Raw genomic sequence first — 13,766 nt, 5'->3', positions numbered from 1 at the left:
GGCTTACAGTAAGAGACACGCTGGTTTTAACATTTGTTTTCTTACCGTTTTCCTTCAAGTACTAGAACTAATACGAATTTGATTCTTAGGCTATACAGTGACATCGGATTTTATATTGTAGGCTGTGTGATGAAGTATTCTGTTATTTATCTGGTAAAATCAAAACTTGAGTCACAATGACAGTAGATTACAGTAAAGTGTTCACATTTACTTTGCAACTTTGTTATTTTCTGACCAGATGTCAGGGTTATTGTGCCAGCGTTTGCCAATACACTCTCACCCCTAGGCATGAAAGCACATAAGCACAAGCAGATGTTTTTCTTGCAACTAAGCTCAGAATCAGTCTCCTGCTCTGAGATCAGTTTGGTTCTTATTTGTGTTGGGCAACCTGTTTAAATGTGACCTTCACAGTGGTCCTAAATCAGTGCCTTGTTTGTAGAAACTCCATTTGTGGACTCATACTCCACCTCCACATTGGAAACACACTCATCTCAAACCTCCTAAAGCTTTGCTAAACTATCCAGGACAGTTTTCGAGCTTACTACGAGCCATGAAGCATTTGTTTTTGGCGGTTTGGGGTTTGCTGTCTCTTCAGTGGGTACACAGCAGGAGCGATGACAGGACAAATTGCAAGCCAGTTACAGCCAGCTTTTGTCAAGGTGTGGGGTACACCACTACCCTTCATCCAACGGGAGTTCAAGGCTACAACCTGCAGCAAATTGGTCAGATTGTGGAGACTGCTTGTTCACCGCATGTTGCCAAACTTATGTGTCGCATTGTTGTGCCTGAATGCAGCTCAGAGGACGATAGCAGGTTGAAACCATGCCGAGCTCTCTGTGTACAAGTCAAGGCAGACTGTGAATCCACCCTCAGAGCAAAGTGGTTGTCCTGGCCTCTAAGGCTCCGATGTGAGACTTTACCTGAGAGCAACTGTGTAGGGGTGAGTATAAAATAATAAGAATGTAACGTCTTACGCTGTCTGGCAAACGTAACGCAATATAGCTGACTGAACTCAACAGTCATAATCATGAATGTTTGTTTTTTTATTAATCAGCTTTTAGCATCAATATCACGGGATATTCAATATTAAAACTGCACAGTCTTTGCTACTGTGGATTTTTGATGGTTTTTTTTCCTGATTATTAACTGGAAAAAAGTGCTTTTTGTTTAATGTTTCATGCATCACCTCACATGTGGAATAGAGCACAAGTTAAAGCATATGAAAGGTCTCATTTTCACCCAATTAATTAATGGATTGCTTCACAATTTATTGTTGCATTGTCTGTTCAGCTTTGGCATAGCCCTTTCACTGACATTAACAAACTTTAAATGGGAACATCCAGTTATTGTAACACTTCATGGTATTGTCCTCATCTCCTGGCTAATATTCAGCTCATCTGTTTGTGTTTTTCACAATTTGTCAATTCATGCAGTCATTCCACAAGTATGTAGAAATGAAAATGCGATGCCTCTTTAAGACTCTTCATTTCATCAAATTTCATGTATAAAACCAAATGCACCAATACCAGAAGAGAATGCATGCCTTTATACGCCTATTAATATTAAAAATATAAACTAAAAGATTTATGTTTGTGTTCATCCAGGCGTCATCAGTCATCAGTGTTATTCAGGCACCCCCTTCAGCATGTCAGCCAATCACGGTTCCTTTCTGCAAAGACATGACTTACACAGAAACTGTGCTGCCCAGGCAGGAAACCCAAGACAATATAGCCTTAACAATAAACCGGTTTAATCCACTTGTGACATCAGGATGCTCCCCTCATCTGAAGCCATTCTTATGCTCCGTCTACGTTCCTGAGTGTGTGTCAGGAAAACCTCGTCCACCTTGCAGAACGCTCTGTGAGCATGCAACGTCCCGCTGTGGAGCACAGATGAGAAGTTTAAGTTTGGAGTGGCCCGAAGCTCTCAAGTGTGAAGCATTTACCAGAGAGTCCTGTGAACATGTAAGTAATATGAAGATAAACAATATTCACAAAGACGCTTATACACTGTGATGAAAGCTCTGACTCTTTCACTTGCCTTTCTGGCTGAGTAGCTCAAATCTGTTTCAGCTCTGCATATGTTTGGGAATATGCTTTTTTGTACTTGTAACTCTATCAAATAGTAAGTGCTGGTTAATGACAATAAATGATAGTACATTTATTCATCCATTTTCTTCCACTTCTTCAATGTGGCAGGGGGGGAGTAGACCCTGGACAGGTTGTCGCAGGGCTTCCACAAAGAGACAGACATCCAGTCACAGTCACGTTGACACCTTTGGCCAGTTTAGAATAACTGATCAACCATTACATTTCCCCTTTACAACAGTAAGCTTTTCAGTTGTCTTAGAATGAAGACATAGTGAAGTCACTCTTCCAACATGCTCTCTAGTTAGCCAAGTTTTGGCCAAGGGAAACTTTGGCTGCTCACAAACCCTTAGACCTGATAGAATAAGACAGACAAGTATCACAGGATGGACAGAAAAAAAATAGTTTGGATATACTCTCTTTGGCAATAAGAGTTAAAATGAGCATGCAGATTTGTAGCTAATGAGCAATGACATTGTTCATTCATTCTTCTAATCATCCACTTAATTACCTGTTTATTATTATTATTTACCAGTTCAGGTTCGTGGGTGGGCAACACAGCTACACACTTCAAACCTGAAATCCTCTTACTGTGACGCTGCTAGCCACTGCACTACTGTGCTTCCCAGCATTGTTGACATTTAACTAATTTATGTTTCTGTTCATCCAGGTTCCAGTCATCAGTGTTAGTCAAGCACCCTCTGCAGCATGTCAGCCAATCACTGTTCCTCTCTGCAAAGACCTGCATTACACAGAAACTGTGCTGCCTGAGCAAGAAACCCAAGATGTTATAAGCCTGAAGATAAATCAGTTTTATCCACTTGTTAAAGTGGAGTGCTCCTCCCACTTAAAGCCACTATTGTGCTCTATTTTCGTTCCTGAGTGTGTGTCAGGGAAACCTCGTGCTCCCTGCAGAACTCTCTGTGAGAAAGCAAAGTCCGACTGTGAGCCACTGATGAACAAGTTTGGCTTACCATGGCCTGAAGAACTGAAGTGTACAGCATTTAATACAGAGTCCTGTGAGCATGTAAGTCTGACACAACACTCTAACACTGTCGTGTCAAACTCAATTTAGTCATGGGCTACCTATGACCCAGTTTAGACCAGTAAAACCAATGCACTGTAATGGAATACATTCTGAGATCATTAATCTGACGAACAGCCGAGATTTAAAAAAAAGCTGAAACAATAAGAGCAATAAGACACCCAATACCTTACATTGTTAAACATTTGCAAGACAACAGAAGCCACTATTTCCTGTGAAATTATTTCTCGTTTAATAAGTGATCTGTTTACATAACAGATGATGGGCAGCAGCCCTTAGATGCCTTAAGAAAAAAAGTGTATACTGATATTCCCATCATATTTGCAAGTCTATGTATAATTTGGTATTTAAAAAATTTTCAGGCTTTAGTTGGATTTTTGTGGCACATATTTACGTAAAGACCATGTTTCACTATAAAATTATTATCATTATAAAAGAAAGAAATGTATCACATGCTGAAGGTAACCAGAGCTGGAATGACATTGTGTACTTGTGTCTCCAGTATGGAGTGAGCAGCAGCGGTGGGGTCTGTGAGCCAATCACCATACCAATGTGCCAGGGTCTGTCCTACAACCAGACCCTCATTCCAAATCTTCTGGGACACACAAGCCAAAGAGAAGCATTCACGAAGATGTCCTTCTTCAACTCCATGGTGCAAACCGTGTGCTCAGTGGACATACGCGTCTTCCTGTGTCGGGTTTATGCCCCTCAGTGTGAGGCAGGGCAAGCGCAGTGGCCCTGCAGGTCATTTTGTGAGAAAGCCAGACGGGACTGTGAGGGACTGATGTCCAATTTTGGCATTTCCTGGCCAGAAGAGCTGCAATGCAGCTCATTCCCAGAGGAAATGTGCATATCAGTAAGTAATCGACAATTTGTTGATGGCCAAAGAACATTAACAATTTAATTTAATGAAGTAAAAGGAGTTATTTTTATTTTTCAGTTATTTATCTTTACTTGACATCTTCCTTTTTTTTCTTTCACAGGAAGAAAAAAGGCCTAAGGTATTTCAGTTCTTCAGAAATTTAAAGTAAATTTGATAACTTTTACTTATTGCTTCTTTTGTAAGTGGACAACTCAGGGGGCTGTGGGGCTGATAACAAAGTTTTAACCTGCCAGTGCTGATTTCAATTTGGTTGAAATCAGCAAAAACAGATAGGTGGGAATCCAATGATGTCATCACTGCTGCTTTAGTGACTCCTAGTGGCTGAAGGGAGCTCAACACCATCACCAAAGGCATTAAAACTGTTTGTTTCCTTAATTTGAGTCAAAAGAGACATAAACGTGACAGCAGATGGGAAATAAATAAATAATAAATAAACTTTGATAAATTACAAAAAAAACAAACATAAAACAAATAAAAAATAAAAACTTTAAGGGTCTCTGGTGTTGATGAATACATCTGTTTGTAGTCTAGCAGGATTTGTCCAGCAGTTGATAGTAAAAAAAATAAAATAATGAACAAACATACTATTACACATGCTTATAAAAGTACACAGGATTCAATCTTTTAAGTCATCTCTGATACCAGAATGTTTTATGATGAGGGGAAATTATTTCCACATGTTAAATGTTTTGGTATTTCTGAATAATAACAGATGTTTACAGTACAGCTTTACAGGGTGCCTCTAAATGATTTCCACCCATCAAAAGGAGACTTGTGGTTTAGTGTGTATGACTAATACAATCAAACTATGACTGATTATGTAGATCATAGTGGTTTAAAGACAAAAAAAGTTCAAAACAAATCCATGTAGTACATTCAACTGACACAAAATGAATTGCAAGTTGCTTTATAACTGAGGCTGTGGTGTGCATACACACACCGCATCTTTGGGATGTAATTATTCAATAATGGTATAATGGTAATGGTATAATACTGCAAAATTTCCATTACACCACCATTTTTGTCCTTGTTTGCAGATGTTGAACGCTGAAGATGTCGCTGCTAAACTGGAGGCTGGTGGCTATTCTGTTCATGGAAAAGGTTTGTTTCATTTCCAACACCAACATTTTCAATAATAATTGAAAAACAATATTTAAATTCATGTTTTTTTATTTCTTTTTCAAAATGTAGCTCTTACTCTCAGTACTGCTCATCTGCTGCTGACTCTCATGGATGTATCCTTTTTTTGTGGCAGTTAGTAGAACCAGAACTACAAATTCTAGCCAACAGTTTAACACTTAAAGAAATAAGAAGTAAATAATTTGGTGAGGGGGAACCTTCATGTGACTGATTTTACACTTAATGACTTCTTTTTTTAATAGCAAAGGAAGTAAAGGCTTGTGGGTAGTGTAATAGTTAAAGCCATGCCAACATGATGCATAGAAAACATTAATATGGAAACCTCCCGTGTTATAAAATTATCCATTTGGCATATGTTTCCATTTATTGCAATTATGTGTTTAGCTATGTATATTGCATGCTTCATGCTCTTTAACCAGCACTTTCAGGCAGACCAGTCTGGAGACCTGGATGTGGTGGAGTTCTTCAAACTGGAGCGTTTTGTGGGCGCTGTCAGGAGAGAATACGTGGAGAGCTATGGGAGCAGGAATCAACCCTCTGTTACTGAGAACCAAATGAAAAAGGCTTTGGTTGCCCGTGGTATGACATTAATTCTTTAAAAGTACAGTAAAAATACATCCATTGACATCCATCATTTCTCCTTCATAACTCTGCAGGTAAATCAAGAAAATATACAGATATTTCTGATATCATAGTTGCGCACTCAGCTGTGTTCGCCTTACAGTACACACTGGACACATTATACAGACATAAGCTGCAAAGTCACAGAAAACCAAACTACTGTATATTACATTCTTGATGCAGTAAAAAAGGTTTGGATGTGTCATTAGAAAGATTCAAAACATTCAACATTCAAAACAAGAAGCAGTCATTTATTTGTAAAAAAAATAAAATAAATAATCAGGGAAATTTCACTGATTATTGCTTCTGCCATGTAGAATTTCATTTGGATGACGAAACCTTCAGAGTTCTGTGGCAGGAATATCGCTCAGAGGGTGGGATCAACTATGATAAATATGTGGCTGCCCTGACAAAACTTCAGATCCTCAAAGGTAACTGCAACTGTAACACATTGACACTGACTTTAAGGATATACTCCAGTTCAATATTACACAATGTGTCTACTACACCGGATATGATGTATAGAACTATTTTTTTAACTATTAACAGGGGGGGAAAGCACTGTGATGAATTAAAAGTCACTGAGTGCAAACCTTAAATTAATTTGTATCTATTCCCAATAACCTTTGAATTGTTATTCATTTAGTTGCAATCATTTTTGTAGTTTCGATCCTTCTACAGGCTTGAAATGGTATTTCAAAGTTTTAAATATATGCCTCCTGTCTCAGATCGTTTCAAAGCCCATCTGCTGAACTTGCCCTGTGACTGTCAAGTGGCCAGCTTCACCATGAACCAGGTGAGTTTTCATGTTTTAAATAAAACCTGTGTAATTTAATCTAGCAAGTTTTTACATGTTCACCTATATGGAAAATTACAGAAAAGTGTAGACAATATTAATAATGACTAAAAAGTGTGTTAGTATAGATTATGCATGTGTATAAATCCAAAACAGGCAAAAAGACAAAATATATAGACTAAAATACATTAGGCTGTAGCTGTTTGCAAGAAAAGAAAAAGGAAATTATGGGAGATAGTGAGATGAGATAGCCTTTATTTGTCAGTTGCAGGTCTTTTGCCCACAACCGAGATGACAGACCTTGCCGACCGTACATACAATACACAAACATCACATTGGGGAGACAGGTCAGGCTAGGTAGCGAGGACAAATACAAACAGAGAAAATAGCAACAGATTTATTCTGAGGTCATTGGGTGATGAAGGTGTAAAAATCTGCACTTTGTTACATAAGGTAATTTGGGCTTTCATTCAGAGGAAAATACATGCATTTACTTTCTTTCTTTTTTTAAAGAGGTGAAGTAAATATTTATCTGTTTGATGTAAGTAGTAAAAATAGACTGTTTTCTGTCTTCTTTGCTACTTAGCCTAATAAGACTTAAATAATAAAAAATATCTACATTTTACTGTCCCTATTTATTTTTACAGTTGCATTTTAAAGACTTATTTTCTTTTCAGTTTATGAAGACAGCCATTGTGTGAGGAGCAGAGCTGAACTGACCACAAGAGGACTGTACGTAGGAAATAGCTGCATAGCAATTTAGTGATGCAGAACTCTGCAAAATATATATATATGACTGAAATTTTCTTTAATGACAAACATTTATTTTTAAATCACAGCAATATTAAAGTGACAATAAACACAGAAAAGAAACAGTTTTCAATGCCTGAAGTCTGATTTCAGTGTTAGTTTTAAATGTACTTCTGAATCACATACACATTACCATTTTTGCAAAATCTTTACATGCTCACAATAAAATATTGTGAAAAATGTTCAAGAAACTTTTTCTGCACATTCTTTGTTGACAAAAAATAATGAAATTACATTTGGAAGTCATAATCGGTTAAATAAAACAAAGCCTACTGCCTTTTTTACTTTCCATACAACTAATGAAATTAAAAGAGGTTTACATTGTAACAGTTACAGTATATTTACAGAAACTTCGTGCAACTTGTACAAAATTTACAGTTTCGCTATGGTTGAGTGAATAATCTCACAATTTAGATTTTTTTTTCTCAATTTATTTATTACCTTTTTGAAGTTCAGAATTCTGATAATTTTGCAAAATATACAAGGAAACATCATTGAATAAATGGCTGACTTAGTAAATTTCATACCCACACCTCAAGAGTCGAGCTCCACATCTTCGCTGCTGGAGCCAGCAAATTCCACACTTGCACAGCCAGCCAAAGTCGAGCTGCCCAGTGCTCTAACCTCATCGCCACTGTACTGAGTGATGAAGATGCTGTTGTCCAGCCTCTCGAAGGTCCTGCACCGCAGCCAGCTCCAAGCCAAACATTCACTTCATGAATGTTCCCACAAGCCAGCTAAACTTCAGGCTGTGAATTGTGGGCCAGCTAACTTGAACTAGTGTGACCTAACCCTAGCTAGACTCAACTGCTTGAGACTTCTGTGCCAGAGCAGGCCTCTTTGATTAATTACTCAGACTTGCTGAATGGTCAGCTACTGGAAAAGCATTGGTGACTTTAAACTATGGCCCTGATCTGTCGCCCTACTGCATCTAAGATGAGTTCCAAACAGATTTAAAGATTTCTCTAACACAAAGCCAGCGATGAGTTAAATGGATCAGTCCTGACCCTGAAAGCAGGGTAGACTGGCTCCTTGAATTCAGTATGGAAGGTCTGGAGGTGGATCAGTTTGCCAGAGGAGACATTAAAGAAGGACAGAGTGCCGGCATGCCAGTCCAGGTATACCCCTGTTCTGCTGGTAGCAGTTGTACGAATGGATCTTCTTTTGTTACCATGTTGGCAAGAGTAACCACCATTAGAGCACATCAGGGTCCAGGACTGATCATTGCATCCAAGACAGCTGTCATCCCCTTGCCCCTTCCTCCGGATTCCTTTGTACGTCACTCCTAAGTAAATATGTCCTTCCCATTCAACCTCCCAATAACAACAACCAGACAGACCCTCTGTACACAGCACTTGTTTCCAATAGTCAAACCTCTCTGGGTGATCAGGATATGACTGCTTCTGTCTACCCATTGCCACTTTTCTGTTGTTGTTTGACATTACAAGGTTTTTGTTTGCAGTGTTTGGGTCCAGTGTGAGTTTACGGGCATCTGAAGGAAAGATAAAGCAGAACAGCAGTTTATTGTCTTACTCTAACTTAGATGCTGTTTCAATTTGGGGAGATTGCAACACGTGCTTTTTTAGGTGCACTTTACAGATTTACTTTTAAATCATCTCCAGGGAGTCAAAGGCCTGTTTGAAGGTTAAGACTTGGTTTTAGGAAAAAGCTGAAATTACTTTCAATTAAGGGCTACCGTAAGATTTTCACAATTCAAGTGGTAATTATACTCCGTCATGGGTTTGAATACAGAGTTGTTCCTTGAACTCAGAGGATGAGTCCATGCAGTTACAAAAAATGATCAAGCATGTGAATGTCTGCATTTGCATAAACCCAATCAAACACGGGCAGACATGAAAACTATAACACATGCATTAGTTGGGATTGTTAAGAAACGTTATGAACAGAAAGCAACTATTAGCTAAAATATTAGAACCAACCACATAGTGTCAAACTTCAGATCCCAAATTTTTAAGTTGGTCATACACAAACAGATGGAGAGAACAGATTGACACACATCTGGATATATTGCTGGTCCGATTTTAGATATAACTGTCATTATTCCCAAATTGATTGAAGAAACATTTAAAAACAGTTCCTTGCATAAATCACAAAAAAATGGTTTGCTAAGATGTGGAAAGGTTTACTGTTAATTGTTCTCTGTTTAACAACATAAAGAAGTATATCTCATGTGGTTAAGAATGTTTCTGCTTCCAGTGTTAATACTTTTGCTGTATAAGGTGGAGATTTTATCAGAATAAGCTTAATACAGCCCACATAAGGATGCATCTTATTTTGGGTATTGCCAACAAAGAAGTTACTTTTTACAATGGATTTGCAGTGTCTCAGGCTTTTATTCACATTCATACACATTTATTATATTTATATTTTTTTTCCTCTCTTCCCTCTAGCTTTGCCTCTCTCACATACCATAAATGTCTGTTGAAATACATCTCTTAAGTTTATTAGATTAATGATTTTCTGTGAGAGACAGCCTCACCTGGTGTGTAAAAGAAAAGAAAAAAAACTAAGAGTAATGAGTGAAGTAATTTCATTAATAACTTCAAAGGTCATGATCTGACAATAAATGTTTTTTGTTCTTCTTACAAACATTTTTCCAGTTACTACAAGTGGACCAACCTGTTATTTGGATTAGATATCTGCAGTCAGATCAACTTTAGATAGCCTTTTTACGCAAGATGAAGAGCTTAACCTTAAGTTTACTAGACAAAGATTTTATGAACATGGAAACAAACCCGGAAAATACTTGGCATATCTTACCAAGAAAAGATCCGAAACACAAGTTTTTCTTCTTCAGGCTCAATCTGCCTACCATAGCAACAAAACAACAGACCACCCTTAATGCTCCCATTTCTAGAAAGGAAGTACTAAACGCTGTAAAAACTTTAAAGAACGGAAAAGCCCATTTTTATTTTTATATATATTTTATATATTTATATTTTATTTTATTTATATTAATTTAGTAAGCTGTTAATACCCATTACTTAATATGTTTAATTATTCGTTATTGCATAATAGATTACCTCAGACTTTAAGGGAAGCTAATATCTCTCTTATTTTGAAGAAGGGGAAGTGTGCAGAGTCTTGTTCCCCTTATAGACTGATAGCTCTTCTAAATGTGGACCGCAAGATACTTTCTAAAATATTAGCTACCCGACTCGAAATTATCCTGCCTGTAATTATTAAAGAAGATCAAACAGGCTTTATAAAAGGCCGTAATTCCCGTAATAATGTCAGGCGCCTTCTCAATCTAATTAAGCTGCTCAGCAAAGGAACATGGGTGGTTTGGTGCTTTCTCTGGATGCTGAAAAAGCTTTTGACCGGATAGAATGGACTTAGTTATTTTACACTTTAAATAAATTCAGTCTTGGTGATAATTTCATTAAGTGGGTAAAAATTTTGTATGATAATCCTCAGGTGTCCATTTTGTCTAATGTACTGAAATCAGATAGTTCCCCATTGTTTAGAGCATAGGTGTCAAACTCTGGCCCGTGGGCCAAATTTGGCCTGCAGCCTAATTACATTTGGCCCGCGAAGCCATACAAAATTACTATTAGAGCTGGCCTGCCAGTATTATACAGTGCATGTACTGCTAATACTACAATTCCCAGAATGCTCTGTTGGTGTTTTGGCGCGTCAGTCATGACAGGACCCATTAGCACCCTCTCCTCTGTTGACCATAGTCATAGCAACCATGCAAATACTGCCATGCTACCTATCCCAAAATGGCAAAAAGAAAGGCAGAAAACAGGAGCTTTCTGGACAGGTGGGAGAATATGATGAAAATCTGATAAAATGATAAAATTTAATTCAGAAGGCTGCAAATACATTTTTTATTTAAGAAATGAATTCCACTGATGTGTTATTTAATTGGAATTTTGATTTTGCATGTGTGCAATATTAAGTTATATATACATTTATATAAGTTATATATATTGTTTAGTATTAAGCTTTGCTTGTTCCATATTCAGTTTTTCAGCAAAACTTGTTTGAGTCCATAAGAAAAGATTCCTTGTTATATTTGGAGGAAGATTTTTTTTCAATGAATATTAATGTTAGCCCGCGACTTTGATCCAGTTTTGAATTTTGGCCCACTGTGTATTTGAGTTTGACACCCCTGGTTTAGAGAAACGAGGCAAGGCTGCCCACTGTCACCTCTTTTGTTTGCTATTGCTATTGCCATCGAACCGTTAGCCGAGGCGATAAGGACAGCACCTGATGTATGGGGCCTGCGAATCAATTATGAGCATAAGATCAGTTTATATGCAGATGATGTTTTAATTATTATTTCTGATCCAGGGACATCAATACTGGTTTTACTTAAGGCTATGCCAATTGGGAGCCCTAATTCAGTGCCAACTGGACTGTTTTCTTTCCCCTTCAAGCGGTCCCCCACAGGTTTTGTATACTTAGGGATATTTATAACTCCAAAATTTAAACAAATGTATAAAGCAAATTTTGTCCCTCTGTTCGAGAAAGTAAAGCAGGATTTGGAGAGATGGAACTACCTACCTGTTTCCTGGCTAGGACGTATAGCTTTGGTTAAGATTAATATTTTGCCTCGACTGTTATTATCCTGTTCAAAGGATTCCAGTTATATTTTCAAATTGGGTGATGAAGCATCTGAATGGCTGGCTAAGCTCTTTTATATGGAGCAAACGCAGACCAAAACTTAAGATGGCTACAGTACGGCTCCCAGATTCAGTAAGGGGTCTAGATTGACCAAAAATTAGAATATATCAATTGAGTACTTACATGTGCTATATTCATGACTGGGTTACAAATAATTCATACTCTACCTGGTTGGGGATTGAAACCTCTATTTCAAAGCATCCATTAAGGGACTTACTGTTCTTTAAGAACTTTAAAGATATTAGATCGAGCTGTGATAATCCAATCACACTTAATACACTTAAGGCCGGGCGGTCAGTATGTCTAATTGAGGGAAGGTTGAAATTAACATCTATGTTTACCCCTATTGTGAATAATCTTGACTTTCAACCGGGGATGTTCGATATAGGTTTTAACGAATGGAAGAACAAAGGAATTCACAGACTGAGGGACTTATTCTCCGACAATGTGGTTATGCCATTTGACCAAATGGTTGAGAAATATTCTCTCCCCAAACATGGCTTTTTCCGTTATTTACAGATAAGGCATTATATCTTGCACAGTACTAACTTCAGTGAGAGTCATGAAGTCTCTCCTGGTGAGAAATTATTATGTTTAACAGAAAAAGAGGTACCTGTGAAGATATTTTATAAGGCTTTATATTCTGTACCTTCAGTGATGTCACAGAGGCTTAAAGGCATATAGAAAAAGGAGTTAGGTATAACAATTGATGATGAAGAGTGGAAAGATGTCTGGAGTTATGCCAAATCAATCTCCCAAAGCAATACAGTTAAAAATCATACACAGAATGTATATATCCATATTTCGCAGACATCGATATAATCCTACCCTTTCACCCATGTGCCTCAAATGCAAGACAGAAATTGGTATAACTCACAGCTTCTGGTCATGTTTGAAATTGCAAGAATATTGGTCTAATGTGTTATCTGAAATGGAGAAGATTTTGGGCTGTGAATTGGAGATGGACCCTGCGTCGCTCATATTGGGCCTCCCCAGCCGGCGTTTAATATCCAAGAATAATAGGAGGTTGTATTGTATTCTCACCTATGCGACGAGGAAGAATATTCTACTCCAAAGGATTAATGAAAAAACACCAGCTATTAAAGGTTGGCAAAGAGTAGTTTTGGACCTAGTGCCATTGGAATATCTTACATGTGTACTGCAGTCAAAAACAGACCAATTCTTCAAGGTGTGGAACCTGATGTCTCTAATATTATGCTACAAGGATTCTCTTGAATATTCAAACGGCAGCGTTCTACTGGGACCACAGGTACTGTATTGTATTCTTTATTTATCTTTTAGATGGATCTGAGCTGGTGTTTTGTTTTGTGCTTAGTTCTCAGTCTGTTTGTTTTTGTTTTTGCTTTGTTTTGGGGTTGTTTGTTTATTGATTTGTTGTTGGGTTTTTTTTTTGGGGGGGGGGGGGGGGTTGTTTGTTTGTTTTGGCTTTGAACTGTACACTTTATTATGTTATGTAATTATGTACTATTTGTGAAAATGGAAAAAAAATATAAAAAAATATACAGTGGAACCCCGACTTACGAAATGAATTCGTTCCCAAGGGTCTTTCGTAAGTCTAAAATTTTCGTAAGTCGAAGCACCTATCGCGTCTTCTGAGTGAGGCAATGCTGAATGACAGGCTATAGGCTAATTGCTAACTAGAACAACAATATGTCGTTCAAGTGGAACAGCGAAGCACAAGTACGAAAGCCAAGGGGTTGTCACATGATT

The 13,766-nt window shown here is 37.7% G+C and overlaps 2 protein-coding genes across 3 annotated transcripts in view; one reads left to right on the top strand and one right to left on the bottom strand.

Moving 5' to 3' along the window:
- The first annotated feature begins 502 nt into the window (after positions 1-502).
- LOC146378157 (uncharacterized) lies at positions 503-7,362 on the top strand. The gene is made up of 11 exons (XM_084943949.1): positions 503-940; positions 1,605-1,964; positions 2,758-3,114; positions 3,635-3,988; positions 4,116-4,133; positions 5,053-5,116; positions 5,207-5,250; positions 5,584-5,734; positions 6,094-6,207; positions 6,505-6,572; positions 7,250-7,362. Exons 1-11 carry the CDS (start codon positions 551-553, stop codon positions 7,271-7,273), a joined length of 1,944 nt encoding a protein of 647 aa, XP_084800075.1. The 5' UTR covers positions 503-550; the 3' UTR covers positions 7,274-7,362.
- The window catches only part of LOC146378156 (NLR family CARD domain-containing protein 3-like), a 23,526-nt gene continuing 16,570 nt past the window's right edge, over positions 6,811-13,766 (bottom strand). For both annotated transcript variants that reach the window (XM_084943947.1, XM_084943948.1), the window contains one exon: positions 6,811-8,874. In XM_084943947.1, the coding sequence (XP_084800073.1) occupies positions 8,348-8,874 (527 nt within the window). In that variant the 3' untranslated portion in view covers positions 6,811-8,347. The remainder of the gene's footprint in view (positions 8,875-13,766) is intronic.

This window comes from Perissodus microlepis, chromosome 11 (assembly GCF_051167445.1).
Source record: "Perissodus microlepis isolate ML-2025 ecotype Zambia chromosome 11, ASM5116744v1, whole genome shotgun sequence".
Lineage (NCBI taxonomy): Eukaryota > Metazoa > Chordata > Actinopteri > Cichliformes > Cichlidae > Perissodus > Perissodus microlepis.
This window is presented reverse-complemented; position numbering and strand designations above follow the sequence as displayed.